Below are 23244 nucleotides of genomic sequence, written 5' to 3'. Positions count from 1 at the left end.
CTGGTTGATCCAAGCATTCTTAAGCAAGGTGGTCTTTAGCTTCCGGGTGCTTGAGTTACTACGGAACTTTTCCTTGTGATTGAGCTCCAGTTTCAAAGCATTGTGATCTGAGAATATGCAGGGAATCATCTCAGTCTTTTGGTATCGATTGAGTCTTGATTTGTGACCCAGTATGTGGTCTATTCTGGGGAAGGTTCCGTGTGCACTTGAGAAGAATGAGTATTCTGTTGTTTTAGAGTGGAATGTTCTGTATATATCTATGAGGTCCATCTGGTCCAGTGTTTCATTCAATGCTCTTGTTTCTTTATTGATTTTCTGCTTCGATGATCTGTCTAATTCTGAAAGAGGCGTGTTAAGATCTCCTACGATTAGTGTATTCATATCAATATGACTCTTTATCTTGATTAACATATTTCTTAAGTAATTGGCTGCTCCCATATTGGGAGCATAGATATTTACAATTGTTAGATCATCTTGGTGGATAGTCCCTTTAAGGATTATGTAGTGTCCTTCTGTATCTATGACTACAGTCTTTAGTTTGAAATCCAATTTATCTGATATGAGAATCGCTACCTCGGCCTTCTTTTGAGGTCCATTGGCATGAAAGAGGCTTCTCCATCCCTTCACTTTCAGTCTGCCTGTATCCTTAGGTTCAAAATGGGTCTCTTGTAGACAGCATATGGATGGGTCCTGTCGTTTTATCCATTCTGCAACCCTGTGCCGTTTTATGGGTGCATTTAGGCCATTCACATTGAGAGTGATTATTGATAGATACGTTTTTATTGACATCAGTTACCTTTGAAGTCTTTCTTTCTGTAGACTGTCTCTATATTTCTGTTCAGGCTACTCTTGGGATTTTTCCTCTTTTAGAGAACCCCCCTTAATATTTCCTGCAGTGTCGGCTTGGTGGTTGCATAGTCTTTTAAGCCTTGCCGGTCTTGGAAACTCTTTATCTCTCCATCCATTTTGAATGTCAGTCTGCTGGATAAAGTATTCTTGGCTGCATGTTCTTCTCATTTAGTGCCCTAAATATATTTTGCCACCCTCTTCTGGCTTGCCAGGTCTCTGTGGACAGGTCTGACGTTATTCTGATGGGCTTCCCTCTGTAAGTAAGGAGCCTCTTTGCCCTGAAGGCTTTCAAGAGATTATACCTACAATTATAATTCCTCAATTTGACTATCAGGTGTCGTGATGTTTTTTTGGAATGTATAATCTTGGTTGGAGACCGTTCAGCCTCTAGTACATGAACTCTGGTTCCATTCACGATATTGGGAAAATTTTCATGAAGGACTTGTTCCACTATATCTTCTAGAATTCTTTCTTTCTCCTCTCCTTCAGGGATTCCAATAATTCTGACGTTGGAATGCTTCATGGCATCATTTATTTCCCTGATTATGTTTTCATGGTTTTTAAGCTGTTTGTTCCAGGCTTCTTCCTGATCCTTTCTCTCTATCTGTTTGTCTTCCAGATCACTAATTCTATCTTCTGTCTCAGTTACCCTAGCTTTGAGAGAGTTTAGATTAGATTGGAACTCATTGAGAGCATTGTGAACCTCCTCCCTGGTAGCTTTGAGCTCTGCCCTAACATTGTGAACATCCTGTCTGGTCGCTTTCAGTTCGGCCCTGATCAATTCTGTTTGGTCATCCATGGCTTTCTCCAACCTAGCTATTGCCTGGATAATTGTTAGCCTGAATTCTCTCTCCGACATATTGTCTATGTTGATAGCCGTTAGCTCTGTTGCAGAAGGTCCATCCTCTGTATTTTTCTTCTGTTGGGCATTCCTCGTCCTAGTCATTTTGGTGGGAGATGACTGAACAGATGTAGCTGGATTTATCAACACTGGTGCAGTCAAGGTGAACCCTGGAACACTTCTGAGCAATCAGGATTCCCCACCCAAACGAGAGACAAAAGAAAAGAAAAAGAAAAAAAAAGAAAAGAAGAAGAAGAAAAGGAAAAAAAATAAAAAAGAGAGAGAGAGAGACAGGAAAGAAAGGGAAGATGAAAAAATGGTTCAGCCCAGATGGGCCCCAAGGTAAGATTTATGAAGTAGACAAACAAAAAGAGATAAAAAGACTGATACAAGTATTTGGCAAGAGAAAAAAATATATATATATATATGCAAGAAAAGAATGAACCTCGTCAAAAAGGACCAGAAGTGTAAAATTTATATGCTATCAGGACAAACACAAAAAACACAGAAACACTGGTGCAAGAAGATGGGAGAGTTCTTATAAATTCTCAGTGTGTGCGAGGAAGGTTGTTTTGATCCTTCCTGGATGTATCTTGATATCTTTGTTAAAGGACTCAACTTTCCTAAGATAAAGGGGCTTAAAATTTGGCTTACCTATAGGGGTAGTAATGATTGGGGAAACGAGATTATTTTGAAGTTTAACTCTATATGAATATTAGAAGATAAAAATAAAATGGAATAAACCAAACTAAACTAAACTAAAATTTTTAAAAAGGAATTCAAAAAATAAAAATGCAAAAGAAAATCATAGGTGTATGTATCAAAAATTCAGGTTAGAAAGGTATTATTGAATTTGATGTACTGTACAGCTTGCTGTGATGGTAAATAGGTTAAAAAAATTACCTATGTGTAAAAAAATATATATATATAACCCGGAATAGTGGAAATGAGTGAACAATACATGTTTTCCTATGAAGTAGTTGTTGTTCTCTTGTAGTCCTTTTTTTTTTTTCTTTCTTGGTTTGTTTTCTGGGGGAGGGGCCTGCCACGTGGGGTTGTCAGTCAATGATGTTTCATGAGTTGAGTCCTCCCGCCCCCCTCAAGGGGGTGGGCTCTGGGGAAACTGGTTTTTTTTTCAGGCTTTCAGGAATAAAAAGTGGTTTTTATGCTTGTTCACTTTCTTTCCTTTCACCTTGACCGCCTTTGATGGTTTTTGTAGTATTAGAAGAAATCAAACCGCACCCTGATCTCCCGCTCAGAGAGAAGCCTCAGTCTGGGTTTAGAAGCTGAATAAATTCCCCGTTGGCCACTAGCAGAGCAGATTCCAAGTTGCAGACCCTGGGGGCACAGGATCTTTTGCTCGTTCCCAAAGCCAAGGCAGTGGCGGCTATCTGGGAGCTCCCGACCAGAGAGGTTCCAAGCAGCAGAGATTTTGCCGCTGGCCCGTGCTGGGAGTGCCTGGCTTGCACGCACCTCTTTTCAGAGGCGGCTATGGGTCGGGCACGCATCTGGGGCACTGAGAATGGGGCGCTGGTCCGTAAGACCCAGGCTGGGCTTTTGCGTGCCTCTGTCAGGGGAGGAGTTTCGGGCGCGCGGCTTAGGCTTTGAAACAATGGCGCGGGTCAAAGAGCGCGGGCTGGGCCTTTGTAACTCAGGGGAGCAAGAGGGACGTGCGTGCGTATCTCGAGCTTTGTGGTAGGGCTAGAGCCCGTTCTGCAGACCGGCGCGGCTCCCATCCCCTCACAGGAGCCAGAACCCACCCATTCTTGAGCGAGCGGGCAGCTTAGGGACCAAGAGCGTTTTCTCCACCGCACTCTCTCTGCCTCAGCACCAGGGAGGCTGTCTGGGACCAGGGACTTAAGCCCCTGTCCCTAGCCACCCCGATTCCCACAATTTCCCCCCGCGATCCTTTGCTCTTTTGGAGTGCTTTCAACCAGTCTCCAAGTTAATGCTGGTCCCCAGAGGCAGGGCACCCTCGCTCATATTGGGGTATTAGTTTCCAACCAGTCGCCTTTGGTGGCTCCCTCCCCCTTCTGTTTATCTTCCAATATCAGTCTGCAGTTCCCATTCCGCCTACCTGCCCACTGGCGTCTTCTGCCCCTGTAGAGATCCAGACATGTATAATTCTGATCTCAGGCAGATTTCATGGGTGATCGGAGTTCTTTGGTACGTAATCAGCTCACTTTGGGGTACGGCTGAAAAGGCGCCTCTTCCTATTACCCCCGCCATCTTTTCCCACCCCCAGGGTGACTTTCACTGAGAGCTTCACTGGAGCTACAACTAGTGCCAAAAATAGTTCGGAGTTTATGGTAAGAAAGCGGGGTTTTACCGACATGTGCTCGCACGCTCAACGCTATGACACTCTGACTCCAAGTGGAGAGTGGGTGTGATAAAGTAGTTGGTCTTCGCCTGTGCTTGGCTGTGGCCTTAACGACAGGGGTTGGAAGTGGAGGAGGCAGCTAGAGGAAAATCAGCTGAAGTGTCACTGGCCCTTGTGTGACCTTCTGTCATTTGTGATCCTCTCCACTCAACACAATCCATTCCAGAATACAGTCAAGGGAGGATGCTCTCCCGACTTGTTTTCTGCACTGCCATCATGCTGATATAGAGAAAATAAATATATAAAAGTCTAAGGAAGGGAAGTTACAAAGTAAACATGGATGAAAAACACTCTCAAAATATAGCCCACAATCTAGTAATTTAAAAAGAGAGAAACATTTCGTCAAGGTAAGCTTGAGATTAATAAGGAATGCAAGGTTGGTTTAGCAATTGAAAAATGAATTAATGTAAGCCATTTCTTTAAAAGATCAAAGGAGAAGGGTGCCTGGGTGGCTCAGTTGGTTAAGTGCCTTTGGCTTAGGTCATGATCCTAATGTCCTGGGATAGAGCCTGAGTTGCTCCATCTCTCAAATAAACAAATAAAATCTAAAAAATAAACAAGATTAAAGGAGAAACAATATGATCATCCCAGTAGAGGATAAAAAAGCTTTTGATAAAATTCTACATCCATTCACGGGAACAAATTTTGCCAAACTACAAATAGGAAGAAACCTCCTTAACATATTAAAATATATATATATTTTATATACACTGAATATATAAATATATATAATATATATTATATATATATATATATATATATATATATACACTGAAATAAGCCAGCTGCAGTGAGCATACCACATTTGATGGTGAAACTCTGAAAGCATTACCTTTAAGAAACCATATACTACTACTCCACTCATTATTATACGTAAGTCCTGGATAGTGCAAAAAGGCAAGGAAAAGAAAGATCTGAGGATTGGAAAGAACAAAATGAAACTGTCATTATTCATAGACTATTGTTTGCTAAATAGGAAGCCTAAAATAATTTACTGAAAAAATCATTAAAACTTCAAAGATTTATCAAAGTTGTTGGAATGAATTCCCTTTCTCTGTACTAGTTACAAAAGGACAAACAATGAAATTTTTAAAAACACTCCATCTAACATAATAAAAAATTATAAAGTTATTTAAAAAGAAATTCACATGGAGTGCCTGGGTGGCTCAGTCAGGTAAGTGTCCAACTCTTGATTTTGGCTCAGGTCATGATCTCAGGGTCATGAGATCAAGCCCCACATTGGGCTCTATGCTCAACGGGGAGTCTGCTTGAGATGCTCTCCCTCTGCCCCTCCCCGTATCTAAACTAAATAAGTAAGTCTTTTTAAAAAATGAAAAAAATTAGTCCACGTAAGATGTACAAGATCTTCAAGGGAGAAAATTAGAAAACTGTCTGAAAACATTAAATAAGGAATTGATTGAAAAAGATACATAAATCATGAATAGTGAATCTCTGTGTCACAAAGATATCAGCCTCTCCACCCACACACAACTGATATAGCTTTGCAACGCAATGTCAAGAAAAATTCAAGAATTGTCTTTTGTGGAACTTGACTCATGAATGTTAAAATTTATAGGAAAGAGCAAAGTGCCAAAATAACCCTTCATGAAGATGAACAAAATAGATAGGATTTATTAATAAAGACAGTTTGACATAGGTGGAGGGGTAAACAAATGGAGAGTTTCCCCCAAAATGATTATAAATTGCCGCTCATGGGGACACCGGGATGGCTCAGTTGTTAAGTATCTGCCTTAGGCTCAGGTCATGATCCAGGGTGCTGGGATCGAGTCCTGCATCAGGCTTCCTGCTCAGCAGGAAATAATTCTCACTAGCTATCCTCCCCCACTACCCCCTGAGTGTGAGACACACATAAGTTCTCTGGATTCTAATTATAGTAAGGATTTTGCTGCCAGCCTTGTTCCCCTCTAGTCTCTTTTCAACACAGCAACAAGAGTAATTTTTTAAAAAGATTTACTTGTTTATTTATTTATTTTAGAGAGTGAGAGAGAGAGTGCAGTGAGGGGTGGAGGGCAGAGGGAGAGGGGCAGAGAGTCTCAAGCAGCTTGGCACTGAGCCTGATGTGGGGTTCAGTCCCACCGCTGGAGATCACAACCTGAGCTGAAACCAAGAGTAGGTCACTTAACCCACTGTGCCACCCAGGCATTCCCTGGAATGATCCTTTTTAAAAATTAAGTCATATCGTGTCATATCTTACTCAAAACTCTTCAACGGTTCTGTTTCACTCCCACTTAACACCAAATGCCTTTGTGTGAGGCCATATACAATCTGGTCTCCATCTTCTGTTCTCTGACCTCTTCTATTCTGCTCTGGCCACTCTGGCCCCTTACTGTTCCTCACATCTGCTGTGGAAGCTCATTCTTAAGGCCTTTGTAGGAGAGGCTGCCTTTGAAAGGGAAGTTCTTAGGGTCAGCTCTTTTACCCTCCTTCAAGCTTTTAATCAAATGTCATCATCTCAAAGACACCAACCTCACTACCCTATTTACCATTGCATGTCACCTCTTCCATCCTACAGATCCAAGACGTCCTCTTTTGCTCTGCTCTTTTTAAAAATAGCACCTATTATAGCATATCTTTTAATAGATGATGTAATTTGCTTATTATATGTGTTATTGTCTGTAATCCCCAACCAGAATGTAATGTGAGGAGAAGGATCTTGTTTGTTCTGTTCCCTAATGTTTTTCAAGAATGAGCAGTGCCTTGCTCATATTAGGCACTAAATAACTATTTCAGTGAATGAAAGAATGAATAAGGAAGATAGGATGGGATGAAATCAGGAGAGTCACAAAGGTAAAGGTAATGTTCTATGTCTTAAACTGGTGGTAGGTTCATAAACATGCCCTTTAGTTTTATAATTTTACATATATATGGATGTATGTATATTGGATTATAATCAATATTAAATAAATAGTAAAAAGGAAAAAAAAAGGAACTTGATTGTCCACATTGACTCACTCCGTAAGGAAAGCTGGGTTTTTACTGTACCTAGTAAACTATCACTGGGCAGAAGATATCAATATTTCCATTGTCTTTTCTTTCTTTTTGTTCTGCAGAACAAGACATCATGGTTCTAGCTTCTGTTCATAGGAGGGCATCTCAAGAGAAAAACATGCTTTGAAAGCATTCTGAGAAGAACATGCTAGACAGAAAATAAAACAGAGCACAGTGTGACTTCCCTTTTCCCTTTTCCTGATTTCTTATAATGACTACAAGGCCCAGATATTTCAGCTTTAGACACAGACAGATACTGGAGTTCACTCCCAGTATTTCCCTACTGAAACACTGCTAGGGCTTCCTCAGCAGAGAAAGCACTCGCTGTTCTGAAGTTACCGTTTGCCTTTGTACCCCCACAGTGTCTGTCCCATCACCTGCAAATTTAAAAATGAAAAACCAAAAAATCCTGGCCAGTACGTTTTGCTAACATTCGCTTTCTGTCTTTTACTTGGAAATTCATTGATTACACCATGAAAATATTTTGGAGGAGAAAATTTTAAAAAAACCAAAGGATTTGCATGAAAAGGTAAAGCAAATATATTTTTTAGAGATTTTGTTTATTTATCTGAGAGAAAGAAAGAGAGAACACAAGCAAGGCGGACCAGGAGACGCAGACTCCCCACCGAGCAGGGACCCTCTATGTGGGACTCCATCCCTGGACTCTGGTATCATGACCTGAACTGAAGGCAGATTCTTAGCCAACTGAGCCACACAGGCACCCCAAGCAAATATTTTTAAAATGTAGTTCTATGCAAAAACAAGCTAAAATGTTTGGGAGCCTTTCTTCTCCACCACTTGCATTGTTGTATGTCAGACATTTCTGATCAGTAATTCTCTAAACCCTGAATTTGTCAGGTCTTTCAGTCATTTCGCTCCAAGAAGTTTTCTTGAAAGAGTCGAAAATGAACTCCTTTGATCAGAAAATGCTGTTCCAGTTCTTTGAGAACTTAATCAACTGTGCACCACAACCCCCTCCTGTGTTTCAGCAGACTTTCAGGGACACTGGATTTGTTGCCCCGGATAATGGGGTCAGATTGAATAGTGCGCACTTCTGTGTCTTTTCAATAACCGAGAACCCATCAGAGTGGTTGCAGCGCGTTTTCAGGGTGTGTTTTTGCTTTTTAAAGAGAAGATGCCTTTTTCACTCCTGATGAAGTGTGCCTAGAAGTACGAAAGGAGACTTGAGACCTGCCATCCACATTTCTAGGAATCAAGGAGAGGGCAGAGGGATATAAATACAAAAAGGAATCCCCACTGAGATCCGTGCCCTAGGGAGATTTCTGTGGATTTCCTGCAAACGACCTCTTGAGAAAGAACTGGGGAATGAGCCAAGAGCGGAGAGGAACTCATTTAAATCCCCTGCTCCTAACTTTTCCTGTTGCAGCGGCGCTGGCTGCAGACAACCCTCTGCGAGGCTTGGGATGCGCAGGCGGGCGCTGGGGGCAGGGCAGGTGCCACTCACCACTTATCCCCGCCCCCCAGAACTGGTGGCCAATGGGAGCCCGCCAGGCCCACAGCGCAGCCAGTGGGAGATGGCGGGCGGAGGCGCGCTTCCATTTAAGGACGCCCGCTGCACGCGCTCTAGGGATCAGCGCCTCAGGAGTGCGCAGTAGCTGAGTGGGTGTCACCATGTCTTTGCAGGTGAGTCAAAGGGTGAGGAAGCCCCACGAGCGGGCTTCGTCCTCAGAGGGAAGAGCTCGAGTGGGCATGGGGCAGGCGTGACGCCCATGGGTGGCGGGCGAGTCAGAACTGGAGCTTGGGACAGTTGTCGCCTGCGGTCCTCGCTCCCCGAGCCCCCCCCCCCCGCCACCGCCGGGAGTTGTACGGAGTGACCCCAGGGACACTCCCACCCCCATCGCGAGCGCCCGCTTATTGCAGTGGGGACCACACCTGTGCCATCTGTTGACAGCGATCTTGGGCTCCACATGGCAACACTTGCGAACCCCAGGGATCTGTTACTCGAGAAGTAAGAGCTGCCCCCGGGAGGGCGGAGGCCGGCTTGCTCCCCGGGGGCCAGGCGGCCCTGCTCCGCCTGCCCCTTCCCTCTGCGAAAGGGAGGCGAGGGCGGCTGGGGCCCCACCCGCGCCCCCTCGCTCCTTGGTGAGACCGAGTGTTTTTCTGAACAGCAGAGATCTGTAAAACTACAAAATAGTAGTTTTGCCGATATGCGAAAAATTACATGTTCAGGGTGGGAAATTTGGGGAAAGAGCAAATATAAAATAAGTGAAAACTATTAGGAATTCCTTCACGCAGGTGATAACCACTGCTAACATGAGGGATTACTTTCTTGTACTGTGAAAAATGTGTGTGTGTGTGTGCTTGTATGTACTTGCATGTGCACGCGTATGTACACACACGTGCATATGTGTTTATATATACACACACACTGATTAAATTATACTCATGTATATACAGTTTTGTTCCTGTACCTGTGACTATATTAGGAACATTTTTTCATCATTAAATCTAAAATAGGGTGCCTGGGTGGCTCAGTGGGTTAGGCCGCTGCCTTCGGCTCAGGTCGTGATCTCAGGGTCCTGGGATCGAGTCCCGCTTCGGGCTCTCTGCTCAGCAGGGAGCCTGCTTCCCTCTCTCTCTCTACCTGCCTCTCCATCTACTTGTGATTTCTCTCTGTCAAATAAACAAATAAAATCTTAAAAAAAATCTTCTAAAATAAAATTTGAAAAAAATATCTGGATACAATTTCATGCTATAAGGCTTCCTTTTTTTTAAGATTTAAGTTTATTTTAGAGGTTGAAGGGGGAGGGATATAGAGAGAGAATCTTCAAGTAGGCTCTACACCCAGCACGAGCCCCAGATGGGGCTGGGTCCCAGGACCCTGAGATCATTACCTGAGCCAAAATCTAAAGTTGGAGTCTTTACCCACTCAGTCACCCAGGGACAACCCCCCTCCCACCTTTAAGGATTCTTCAAGAAGTATGTTATGGTGACTAAAGGCACCTACTCCAGAATCTGCCAGGTTCAAATCCAAACCTTCCCCCTTCTTAGACTGTGATGTGGTTGCCTGGGTGGCTCAGTCAGTTGAGCATCTGACTTGGTTTCTGCTCAGGTTGTGGGATCTCCAGGTTGTGCGATCCAGCTCCTCATTGGGCTCCACGCTCCACGGGGTGTCTGCTTGGTATTCTCTCCCAAATAAATCAATAAATCTTAAAAAAAATAAAAAGAAACATATATTGAAATTTCTCTTGATAGATTTGTTTTCTCCACCTTTTGACCACATTCACCCACTTCCCTCACCCTTCACCTCTCCCCTGCAACTGCCAATCTGTCCTCTGTTTTTTAAGTTTAGTTATTTAATATTCCACATGTAAGTGAGGTCCTACAGTATTTGTCTCTGTGACTCACGCATCTCACATAATGCTCCCAAGGTCCATCCATGTTGCTGCAAATGGCAGGATCACCTTCATTTTTATGACTGAACAATATTCAATTATGTGTGTGTGTGTGTGTGTGTCCATCCATCCATCCACTTAGGTTGTAATGTCCAAGTCTTAACTGTTGTAAACAATGATGCAGTGAACACGGGGTTCTGGGTGGTGGGGGGCAGCATCACTGTGACATAGGGATTTTGCTTCTCTTGGGTATATACCCAGAGGTGGGATTACTGAATCACATGGCATGTGTATGTCTTTATTTATTTATTTAAATTTATAAATGAATTATTGGATTTTTTCAGAAAAACTAATTCTTTATACTGAATAAGCTCATACACGTTTGAAAACATACATGTTTTCATTTTTTCATTTAGCTTGGATTTACTTCTTAGAAGTTTTCATGTTTCTGACCAGCCACTGTTTTTAAACCTCTTGGCGTTTTGTTTTTTTCTGGGCTCCCCACGGATTACTCAGAAACTGGGTGGTGGCCCTTTTCCCTGGTAACCTCTTATTTTCAAGATTTTCAAGTCACAGGACCTTATTTATAGTAGTTTTGTTGGTTCTGGGACCATGTAAAAAATTGTCTAAAGCCTTTTGCTGCTTATTGCCTTGAATCTCTCAAATCCTGATCTTCTAGCCTTAGAGCCAAGTGGCTTTTAATCTGGCCCATAGAGTGTACTTTTTGTACTTTTTCAGCTTCCTTGGAATCACTTCCTTTTCACATACTTTGTTTTTCTTCTGCAAATGAATTTCTTTCAACTTTTCTGATGCTGTCCTTATGTTAGTCTGTCCAACTGTAGTTAATGTCTCAAGAGTCTAATCTGGAAGTTTTTTGTTGGATAAACAGCTCATCTTCTTCAAGAGTGCTTTATCTCCAACCTGTTCCTCCCCTTTGTGCTTCTTCCTGGGTGCTGATCAGTCAGCTCCTCCCCAACAGGCTTTACTAGGCTGCTGGACCAACAGGTGGTGCTCTGCCTTCTCCTCCCTGTACCTCCCCAACCCTGCCCAGGCAAGGCCCAACCAGGCACAAGGCCTCCCCACATGGCACTGTGCCCCCTCCACCTCCACCAGGTGGTGTTCCCCTTGTCTTCTCCCCCTACCTCCTCCCTCCCCTCCCTGTGGTTCTCTGCCTTCCTCCCCCACCCCAGGCATGCTGGCCCTCCTTCACCATCATTGATGCAGGGGTGTGGGATGTACAAGGCTGGAGCTGCACCATGACCCATGCAGCATCAGATCACCTCCATTTGTTTGTCATTGGAAAAATGTCTATTTCGTTCCTTTGCCCATTTTTTTCAAGTTAATTTTTTTTTCAATTTATTTATTTTCAGAAAAACATTATTCATTATTTTTTCACCACACCCAGTGCTCCATGCAAGCCTTTGCCCATTTTTAATTGATTTTTTCTTTTTGCTATTGAGTAGTGTAAGCTCTTTATATATTTAGGATATTAACCACTTCTTTTTAAAGACAAATGATTTGCAAATATTTTCTCCCATCCCATAGGTTGCCTTTTCATTTTGTTGATGGCTTTCTTTACCGTACAGAAGCTTTCTAGTTTAATGGAGTCTCACGTTTTTATTTTTGTTTTTGTTTTGTTGCCTTTGCTCTTGGTGTCAGATCAAAACAATCGTTGCTCAGACCAGTGTCCAGGAGTTTACCCACTCCGTTTTCTTTCTTTCTTTCTTTCTTTCTTTCTTTCTTTTTTAACCCCTCTGTTTTCTGTTGAAGAGTTTTGTGGACTTATATGTCTTACATTCAAGTAAGATCTAAACAAAAGGTCTTACTTGACCTGACATTAAATCATTTGAGTTGGTTTTTGTGCACAGTGTCAGACAGTGGTCCAGTTTCAGTCTTTTGACTGTCAGGTTGTCACATACAATTTGTTGAAGAGACTCACCTTTCCACATTCTATGTTCTTGGCTCCTTTGTCATAAATTAATCAACCATATATGCATGCTTTTATTTCTGGGCTCCCTATTCTGTTTCACTCATCCATTTGTTTTTAGGCCAATACCATATCCTTTTGATTACTATAGCTTTGTAATATAGCTGGAAATCAGGACATGTCATGACTCCAGCTTTGTTATCTTTTCTCAAGATTGTTCTGTTTGGGGGTGCCTGGGTAGCTTAGTGGGTTAAGCTTCTGCCTTCGGCTCAGGTCATGATCTCAGGGTCCTGGGATCAAGGCCTGCATTGGGCTCTCTGCTCAGTGGGGAGCCTGCTTCCCCTTCTCTCTCTGCCTGCCTCTCTGTGGACTTGTGATCTCTCTCTCTGTCAAATAAATAAATAAAATCTTAAAAAATTATTTTGTTTGTTCAGGGTCTGTTGTGGTTCTGTATGAACTTTAAGGTTGCTTTCTTGACTTCTGTAAAATATGCCATTGGAATGTTGATAAGGATTCATTGCCATGACTCTGTATATTGCTTTTGGTAGTATTGACATTTAAACAATAATATTTCTTCCAGTCCATGAGCATAGAGTATTTTTCATTTATTTATGTCTTTTTTAGTTTTTAAAATTTTCTGAAAAATTTTAAAAATTTAAATTGTATTAAAATTTAATTTAATTTAATTCATTAAATAAAATTTATTTTTTTTAAAAAAAGTTAAGAATTTTCAATATTAGGGCACCTGGGTGGCTCAGTCAGTTAAGCATCCAGCTCTTGATCTCAGCCCAGTTCTTGATCTCAGGGTTGTGGGCTCAAGCCCTGCACTGGGCTCCATGCTCAGCATGGAGCCTACTTTTAAAAAAAAAGGATTTTTCACTAGTAACGGTTTTATGTGGTTCTCCATATCTTGTCTGAATATCAGGTAAGTACCAGGAGAGGGATCCATAAATTAAAATAAATTAGGATAATACTGGAAGAACTGGACCAGTAATAGCTCTGTTTGAAACCTTCCTCTTTCTTTTTAAGTTCCTACTGTCTGGTGGTAAAATACCTGCAAAGTAGATAAGCCTGCTGAAAGTTAGTGAAGGCACTATTGGCCTTTTCTTCCTTTTGTGTTCTGGGCTGATTTTGATAGGATCACAAAAGATGTGAGGAAGCTGAAAACAAGACCAGATGATGAAGAACTGAAAGAACTCTATGGGCTGTACAAACAAGCTATAGTTGGAGACATTAATATTGGTACTGTATAAGTGTGTGTGTGTGTGTGTGTGTGTATGTGTGTATATATGTATAATATGTGTATATATATTATATTTTGAAAAAATAATAAATTTCATCTGAGCAATGTTTATAGAAGCAGTGAGTAAAAAGTAAACTTGAAAATATATCTATTCTTCTTTTGGCAGAGTGTCCAGGAATGTTAGATTTAAAAGGCAAGGCTAAATGGGAAGCGTGGAAAGTCCAAAAAGGTTGTTGATTCTTAAATAAGTGAAGTAAGCTTTCTTAATTTCCCAATACATCAGTCTGTAAGGTAATCTGTTTTGTGTCTTTCTAGGGCAGTCGAAGGAAGATGCCATGAGTGCCTATATATCTAAAGCAAAAGAGCTGATAGAATAATATGGAATTTAAAATTCAACTATGAGAAGGTTTTTCTATTGAGGTCTTCATAATGCTATCATGTCCTATATCTAGGGAAGAAATGCACTGTTAACTCTACATGTCACGAATATGTTTGATATTAACATGAATTGTAACCCTTAATTAGAGATATGCTGAAACTACTTAATGAAGTTTTACTTGCTAAAACCAGATGATTTTAAAAGTTCTTTTTTTAAAAAAAAGTATTGCTTTGGTTGTATGTCACACAAACATTAACAATATCTTTTGGCATATCTGTTTTCCTACACTGAGTTATTATTATTGGTATGTGATCAAAACAGTTTACTAAGAACCAATAACAAGTTTCTTCCTTTGTTGTACGTGTAGCTCTGGGATTCTCACTGAATTGGGGACTTGGAAATCATAAACATACCCGGTTTCATTCCATACTCTGTAATTCTTTACTAGGTGACCAGAAACAAATTACTTAAGCTTGCTAAACCTCATCTATAGAGTAGAGGGGGAAATCAGTCTCACAGGGTTGTAAGAATTGAATGATTCTTGAGGTAACGAGGATTGATAATTGAGGCAACTTTAATGATCCTACCTTCAATTTAAAGCATACATTATATAAAACCTAACAACAAATAAACTAAAATTTTTAAAAAATAAACTTATGAATCCATGACTATTCAAAGAAAGAAAAAAACCATCCACCCATTATTTTTCTTTAATTTTTTACATTTAAGACAGAAAAATCAAATGTAGTATCTAATGACAATAAAACGTTCAACTACTGTGCCTCTTACATTCAGTTTTATCAGAGTGAAAATGCAGAGTCTGGAATATCATAGTGGCCTAGTCCTCAGTCTTTCTTGCTGCACACAGGTTCCCTGAAAGAACATAGTCTTGTTTTAGCATGTCTAAAATCTGTTTGAGATCGCATAGGGTAAATATCCTAAAAAACAGTGTACTTCTACTCCCTGGATAAGGGTTGGGGTTTGGTATGCTATGACCAATGAGGAATAGATTGATTTCATGTGACTTAAAATATCTAGATTGACCAGATGTATTTCCAGGGAATTATTCTGTGTGAAAAAAAGCCAGTCCCAAAACATTGTGCAGGGTAATTTATGTAACTTTCTTGAAATGGCAAAGTTACAGACATAGAGAACAGAATAGTGATTACCACAGAGGACAGAATAGGGAGGTAGGAGTGACTTGAGAGAGTAGCAGGAGGGATCCTGTGTGGATGGGATGTTCTGTCGCTTGAATGTGTCACTGGGAACATCTGGCTGTAACATTACACTGGGGTTTTGCACAAATTACCATTGGGGGAAACTGGGTAGTTCTGTATTATTTCTCACAACAAAATGTGAATCTACAGTTATCTCCAAATAAAAAGTTTCATGAAAAACAAATCTAGCTTGATTCCTATTCTGGAAAATTTTAGAAAATTAAGATGGTTCTCATATCTATGAAGTCTTACCTGAAGATTATCCGGAGTGTGCCATGATGAAGTCAACATCCAAATGCAAGAAAAGGGAGACATCAGCAATGACAGGGCTGCTCCTTCCAATGGAGGGCTTGGAAACTCTCAGAACTCTTCCCACATGGACCTCACCTCTACCAGGTAGAGAGGCAGGTGAGGAGGCCCAGGCCAAAAGCCTGGCATTGGCTACATCATGTGATTCCCATTGTGGACCATATTAACTAAAAACTTTTCAATTGAATAATCAAAATCAAATTATTTTTGTGCCAATCCTTCCATAAGGGAGCGCTGGAAATGGTGTCACACCAAAGGGTAAGCCATAGCAGGTACTAAACATGTGTCATAATTTACTTCAGCCTATTTATAGCCCAAGTCGATTGCATGAATCCTAACCCCTTCTGCAATGACTTCTTCTTATGACTTGCCCTTTGTTAGAAAGGAATGATAAATTCTGCAGAACATCTCCCTTACGCATTTTGCTTAATCTTATTTATTAAGATTATATGAATATGATTTTAAAATCTTAACAAAAACATGAATCCGTATTATGTGACCATAAACAAATGGATGCTTTAAAATTTAACAATATATATTGCTGTGTTAAGTACTTTAAGCCTTGAGGAAGAGACGTCTGTGACACCAAGTAGTGGAATTTACTGTGAAGATCCACGAGACATAGGAAATCCGTGTATCTGAATGAACAGCCAGGATGAGTCTGGAACTCACCAGAGACTGCAGGAGCCAGGCAGCTCCAAGGGGGCAGTGCCCCTTCATTCCTATTCACTCGTGACTGTGAATCCCATTTGTAGTGTTTCGCCTTATATGGCAACTATGTTTTGCCTTATATGGACTTGGCAAATTTTCCCAATTTCTGCTTTTTTCCCTTTGAGCTCCTATTTTTCCCATTTGTTCTGCTTTCTCCTTATGTCAGCCCCAAACTGTCACAGAGCAAAACTGAGACATCCTGTTGGGCATGGCCTTTGTGCTTGGCCTTCCTTATGCCAGGGACCAGACACCAGACTGGTTGTCCTCGGTAGGACTCCCAGTGGCCCTAGTCAGTCACTGCTAGGGCAGCAGCTGTGCCCACAAAGCCAGCAGGCACTCAGTGCAGAAGGAGCCGCTAAGAAGGGGGCCCGGGTTTATGAGCTTTCTGCGGACTTGCCTACTCAGGAGAGGCATCAGTGATCACTCAGGACTATCTTCTTTTAATAAAGCAGTAGGTTACATTTTCTCATTAAATGGGATGTGCCCCCCACCAAAATGGATGTCCCTACATTTCACAAGATTGGACCAAGCTTTTACCATCGTGTGCTGATGGAACAATTTGTTTTCTAGCATTTTCCCCTCTCATTTCATTGTTGAAATAATTGAAGGGGGAAAATGGATAATTTACCTCCCACAGATAAGACTCAAATGAGATTCTGAAAGGAAGATAAAGGACCCTGCCAGAAGTATTCTTTATCCCTTTGTCTACTGTCTCCGGATCCATAAGCTCTCTGTGAAGAAATGCATTTATGTGTCACACATCAGCCTGGTAGTAGAGAATGTGTAATTTCCCAACCTCTGAAAAAAAACCAATGAACTACTGAAAAATTAAGAGTATCATATAAACCCTTTGGACTCTCTTCAAACTAAAAGGAAAAAAATCTCTAAAAATAGGCATGTGTCAGTAGTTCTAGACCCTTGGTTACATAAGTCTTGACAAGGGTCTCATTGGAAGTTTCCGTAAGTTAAAAGTGATTTCCTGGGAGTGTGTGAACATCAAAACTTCCACAAGTTACCTCTTTCCAGGCTAAAAATAAAATTACATTTTACAACAAATGATGCTTACCACCACAACCAAAAGATATATTTCCAGATACTGTTTCTCTAAAGCTGACACCCGGGTGTAGAGTTACTGCAGAGGTCTCATGTTCCATGTGTTCTGTATTTTTCTTTTTTTTTAATTTTATTTATTTATTTGACAGACAGAGATCACAGGCAGGCAGAAAGGCAGGCACAGAGAGTGGAAGGAAAGCAGGTTCCCTGCTGAGCAGAGAGCCCGATGTGGGGCTCAATCCCAGGACCCTGGGATCATGACCTGAGCCGAAGGCAGAGGCTTTAACCCACTGAGCCACCCAGGCGCCCCGTGTTCTGTATTTTTAATTTCTCTAAGACCCATCAGGACACAGTGGTATTAGCTGCAGTCTCTCACTTCCCACATGACTGACCTCTCTGCAATTAGGCTAAGTAAAACCTGGGCCAAATTTCTACTTGTTGCAGTAATGGCTAGTTGATATTAGCTGGAAATCATCAAACAAATTTCTCCAAATACCCCAAACTATCAAAACAATTTCACCTTTGTTACATGTTTAGATCCAACAAAACATGTTGATTGCAAGAAGAAACATCCTCACGTGAGGTATCAAAACAATAAATCGAAAAGAGCTGGTGAGTAACTTTCTGTATGCATCACCTCGGAGCCTCTCCAGTATAAGTTCCCTTAAATGAAATGTCGTGCGTCCTCCCCTTTTGCTATTTCTAGTAAATCAGACTTCTTTTTCTTTTCTTTCTTTCTTTCTTTTTTTTTTTCTTTTTTGCCGGTGGTACCTTCACCTGTCAGTACCAATGGCATATGACCTCTAGAACAATGCAGGGGGACAGCACAATGGTGCCTGGGCACCCAGTTCCACTCAGGGTGAGGCTAGTATCAGCTAGTACCTTGAGCTGTCGTTCCCCAGAAATGTCGACCTATTTCACAGCTCTCCATGATTAGCAGACAGTTGTTGGGTGCAGAACAAAAGCAGGCTCACACAAGCAGGGCCCTGGGTTGGTTCCACCTGTTCCCAGTGGTCACAACAGCAGTAAGCATGTCCCGAGCTGGGTGCTGGCTGTTGGGTTCACCACTAGGGACATGCAGATAAGTAAACAATCTTTTCTTCAGCTTAGGCACTGGCTGGGTTGTGACTAGAGAGAGGCACCAAATGCTGCCAGGGTCAGGGTGATCCGGGAGCATGACAAGGGGAGGGACACCAAGCAAGGTCTCCCTGGGGAAATGGAGTGGGCTCTGAGATCCAAATGAATAGGGACAAGGTTGGCAAAGGGAGAGAGGCAACAGGAAGAGGGGATAGAATGAACACAGGCACGGCTGCCGTTCTGAGAGCAAAGAAGGAATTGGGACAAATTCAAGTGGAGGAGATAGGCAGGGGCCACATCTAGGCCTCCTAAGGGATTCTGGCCATCCTAAGAGGGACAGGAGGCCACCAAAAGGATTGAAGGTGAGATGTGTATTACCAGAGTCGACTTATTCCTTTGGGTAGTGTAGGGAATGGATTGGAGGAGGACAGAGTGTCCAAGAGGGAGTTGCTGCTTCTGCCTGGGATGGAGGAACTCTGCTCCATCCCCATCAATAAGGGGGGGAAAATCCCGACAAACTACAAAATCCTCTTTCCTTGAACTTAGCTGACTTTGCGAGGCAAACTAGAAACCAAATACCCAGGAGGGGTAGGCCCCTAAAGGGAGAGGTGGGGCATGTACCCCGGCTCATGTAGGCAGAGGACAGGAAGCAGGGGCATGTGCCGTACATTCCAGAAGAAATCAGCTAAAATGTTAACAAAATGCTGGAGCTCCAGTGAGGGCCAGTGTGTCAGGTGGGGTGCACATCAACTTGCAGCCTCCAGTAGTTCACAAGAAAGACTGGGAGCAAGCCAGGGGGCCAGAAGCAGCCCTGTCTGGTCTGCGGAGCAGGCTGGCAGTGGGAGATCGTCTGTGACCTTGAGATGGGTGCTGACCCCACTGCCCAGGCCCTTCCCTCCCACAGGCAAAAGCCTCAGCTTACTGGAGAAGAGACACCCAACCCTTTCTCCCTGGTCACAGGCAGAGACACATGGCTGCAGAGGGTTGAAGCATTAACCTTCTGCCCTTGAGGAAGGAGCAGAGAGAGGGCTTGGATCCACATGGATACCACAACTACTTCTGGGAAGGCACAGCGAACTTCCCCCCCAAGACCAACCACAGATACGAGAAGGGGCAGGTGTGCTGAGAAAGGCCCTCCCACAAGGCCCTGGCATGAAGGGCTGCTTAAGATCAAAGCTCACATCCCTCCGGGACATCCAAGAACTCCACACATTATCCCGGAGGCTAACAGGGCCATCAGTGACAAGCAACAGCCTGCCAGTGGGACCTGTTCCATGAAGCACTAGAAAGACCAGAAAATTGAGAAAACACTTTAGGAGCCTGACTCCATGTTGGGTACACAGTAACACCGGGACCTGTTAGCTGTGTTGCCCTGCAGAGCCCGGGGTGACAGGCCTGTCCACTCCAGATGGACTCAGCTCCCCACAGGGCCCCGCAGAAGGGATGCGCGCAACCTAGGCATAAAACTATTTATTTCCATCTCTGTTTTATGCACGATACCCAGCTTCCAAATGAAAAAATTAGCAAACCCACTGGAAAGCAGGAAATAACTCCATGGTCTAGAGCAAAGCAATAAACAGCATCAGACTCAGATGAGAGCCAAAGGGTCAGATGGAACTTCTAGACGTAAGCAGCACTAACAATGAGGAAACAAACCCCTTAACATCAGTAGAAGCAGCTGTGGGCATGTTCCGAGAACCTGGAGGTGCTCAATAGAAATGAACCAAACTGAAACACGAAGGAAAAAAAAGGAATAAAAAAAATAGGACAGGACATTCAAGAGCCAGGGGACACTGTCACTTGGCCTGATGTATGTAATGAGGGTACCAGGAGAGGTGGGAACAGCGCCACGGATGCGGGCAGCTTGAGTGAGCTGTGATCATGGTCTTTCCAGCTGTGACGGATTTCCACGTGGGCACCAGGCTCAGGCCTTGCTGGTCAGTGGTGGGGAGGGGCTTTATCAGCCCCACTGTATGCGCTTTGGAAAAAGCCGAGGGGCTGCTGGGGAAGTAGAGGGAGTGGAGGGAGGCTCGGAGTCTGGGAGCGGGGTCTGGAGGGTGTTAGTGATCTGCAGAGAGGGAGCTGACGGTGTGCACAGCTATTGTGATTTGAGTCACTGGAGGGTGAGAACGCTTAGGAAGGTTGTACTCTGGGGGTGGAATACCCCCAGAGAGTGAGTTATCTTCTGTTTTTGGCTTTGGGGAGGTTTCTTTTTGCGAGCTGTGGAGAAGTGAGTAAGCCCCTCTGCAATAGTGCCTCGGCACCCACACTGTGGGGTCAGCAGCCTGCGGCCCTTGAACAGCCCTCCCCGCGAGCGTGAGCTCGTGCCCTGGACATCACAGGTGAGGTAAGTTCCGTACCACTCCCCCATCATCCTCGTGTCTCCTCTGCCTCCCAGATGGAGGCTTCCCTTTGTGTCCCCTTAGTGGAGACCCCTGTGAACCTTACCCAAACCCAATTTTTCGCTGTTTGAATTGAGCAATCACGCCTTAGCCTGGGACTGCCAATGTGTACCCGCCCCCACTCGCTCTAACAGAGGCCTGTGCTGTAGGTCCTGCCCCTGGGCCTGCACCTGGCCTTGACCCCCCAGGCGTGCTGTGGACCTCCTCCAGGACCCTCAAGTAGTAAACTCTGCTTCAGGTTCTCTGGTGGTCTGTTGTTGAACCCTGTCTCACCACCCCACAGCTGGGACACCACTTGAGAAATGTTAATTTAACAAAACTCCCAAGAGCTATTGGTAGTGAATTGTGTGTGTCTTTTACAGATTTTTTGTATTTGACAGAGCGAGATTACAAGTAGGCAGAGAGGCAGGCAAAGAGAGAGAGGGAAGTGGGCTCCCTGCAGAGCAGAGAGCCCAATGTGGGGTTCGATCCCAGGACCCTGAGATCATGACCTAAGCCAAAGGAAGAGGCTTAACCCACTGAGCCACCCAGGTGGCCCTGTGTTTGGTTTTATGACTTGCTTGTGGTTTTGTGCCAAACTGTCAACTAAGCGTGGCCTCATTTAATCCTCCCCACAACACCTGGGGTTCCTCAGCTCCCTTCCCCGACAGGTGAGACCCAGCTCTGAGTCTCACAGCTCCAAAGGCCCTAGGCCGAGGGTTTCCATCCTGCTGAGTGAAGGATCGATATTTGGGCAAGGCTTAAGTATCAAAGCCCAATATTGCTTTGAATGTGCACAGCGATTTGGATTATTTTTCCGTTTTTAGGGGGTGGTGTCAGACTGCGATTTCTTTGATTCTGACTCTGTGCTAGGTGACTCCCCATACACACCCCTTGTCCGCATGGGGATCACACTTGGGAGGAGGCAGTGGGCAGGAATGCAGAGAGATGGGTCCACCCAGGGAGCCCCCAGAGGCGGGTAGTGGTCTTTTTGGCCCATGGGAGTTGGGCGGTGAACAGAGGGACGTGAGGATGGGCTTGTCTCTATTCTCAAGATGCAGCAAGTCTGGGCCACCTCTCATAGCTACTTTCTTAAATTTCTAGTCCCTAGCACTGGTCATGGTGACCCCTCACTCAGTTCCAGGCTTTGTAGAGAAAATAAAATAGCATCTGTCAAGGATCTGCCTTCTAGAAACTTCACGGAAGGAACCAAAGCCAGGTGAGAGAGGAGAAAATCATGGCAGTATACAATGGTGACAGTGGGCCAGATGATCGCCCCTTGGTCACTGCCCCGGGGGAAGTTAGGACAAGAGAGCCATTTGCAGGTTTGGATTATTGGGGAAGGCTTTCTAGGATGTTTGGACTCTGTCCTCTTGGAAGGATCAGGCGTCCGTATACACATCTCCCTAGACAAAGGCCTGAACATGGGCATTGGAACTAAATGAGCTCTAGAACAAAATTCACCAGACGGCAAACCACTTCTGTCCCCTGGTTTACCCCCATGCTTCTTGAGTAGGGACCTGGTCCTGCTGACCCCTCTAAGGGACATGAGAATGCTCTCGCATTAATTTACTCAACAAATGTTTGTTAAGTGACGAAACATGTATGTTGAACCATATGTATATTTCACTGGCTTCCAATGACTCCTGGGCACAGAAATTGTACCTGTAAAAGCTTGAATAGAAAATATTTTTAGGGGTGCCTGGGTGGCTCAGAGGGTTAAAGCCTCTGCCTTCGGCTCAGGGTCCTGGGATCGAGCCCTGCATTGGGCTCTCTGCTCAGTAGGGAGCCTTCTTCCTCCTCCCTCTCTCTCTGCCTGCCTCTCTGCCTACTTGTGATCTCTGTCGGTCAAATAAAATAAATAAAATCTTTAAAAATATATTTTTATTTAAAAATATTTTATAGATATAAATACCTGTGCTCAGGCTCCATTGCAAACCAATAAAAATATCGCAGGTGGCCTCAAAGGAGATGAAATCAAACTCTTAGAATATCATCTTCCTGGATCAACAGCCTTGAGAACTGCCAATCCACAGTTTTCTACGGATAATTATATATTAAAGAAACCCACTGTCTCACATGTAATTACCAACAGTGGGTACATCTGCCATCAGATTGGGAATATATTCTTGCAAAAGTTGTTGGTGGCAAAACCCTTGGGAGAGCCTCCAAAATCCACAAGGAAATGATCCATCTCGTTTTATATTTGTTTCTTTTTTAGATTTTATTCATTTACTTGACAGAGGATAAGCAGGGGAAGTGGGAGGAAGAGGGAGAGGAAGAATCAGGCTTTCTCACTGAGCAGGGAGCCCGACATTGGGCTCGATCTCAGGGTCCTGGGATCATGACCTAAGCTGAAGGCAGATGCTTAACAACTGACTGAGTCACCCAGGTGTCCCTATGTATCTGTTTTTATGTCATTACCATACTGTTTTGATTACTAAAAATACTTTCTAGGGATGTAAGGTAAAGCACGGTGACTATAGGTAAGAATATTTTATGTATATTTGAC

General features: G+C 43.4%; 1 protein-coding gene across 1 annotated transcript; it reads left to right on the top strand.

Moving 5' to 3' along the window:
* Positions 1-8688: 8688 nt before the first annotated feature.
* Positions 8689-14012, top strand: LOC122890066 (acyl-CoA-binding domain-containing protein 7-like). Its single transcript, XM_044225765.1, has 4 exons — positions 8689-8723; positions 13487-13604; positions 13772-13834; positions 13921-14012. The coding sequence occupies exons 1-4, from the start codon at positions 8712-8714 to the stop codon at positions 13980-13982; spliced, it is 255 nt and encodes an 84-aa protein (XP_044081700.1). The 5' UTR covers positions 8689-8711; the 3' UTR covers positions 13983-14012.
* Positions 14013-23244: the final 9232 nt, after the last annotated feature.

The sequence above is a fragment of the Neovison vison genome, chromosome 11 (assembly GCF_020171115.1).
Source record: "Neovison vison isolate M4711 chromosome 11, ASM_NN_V1, whole genome shotgun sequence".
Lineage (NCBI taxonomy): Eukaryota > Metazoa > Chordata > Mammalia > Carnivora > Mustelidae > Neogale > Neogale vison.
This window is presented reverse-complemented; position numbering and strand designations above follow the sequence as displayed.

Bases quoted from the DNA above. Each gene is read 5' to 3' on its own strand.
- LOC122890066 (XM_044225765.1), top strand. The intron at 13,605-13,771 runs GTACTGTATAAG...TTCTTTTGGCAG, and splicing joins AGTTGGAGACATTAATATTG to AGTGTCCAGGAATGTTAGAT. The intron at 13,835-13,920 runs GTTGTTGATTCT...GTGTCTTTCTAG, and splicing joins AGCGTGGAAAGTCCAAAAAG to GGCAGTCGAAGGAAGATGCC.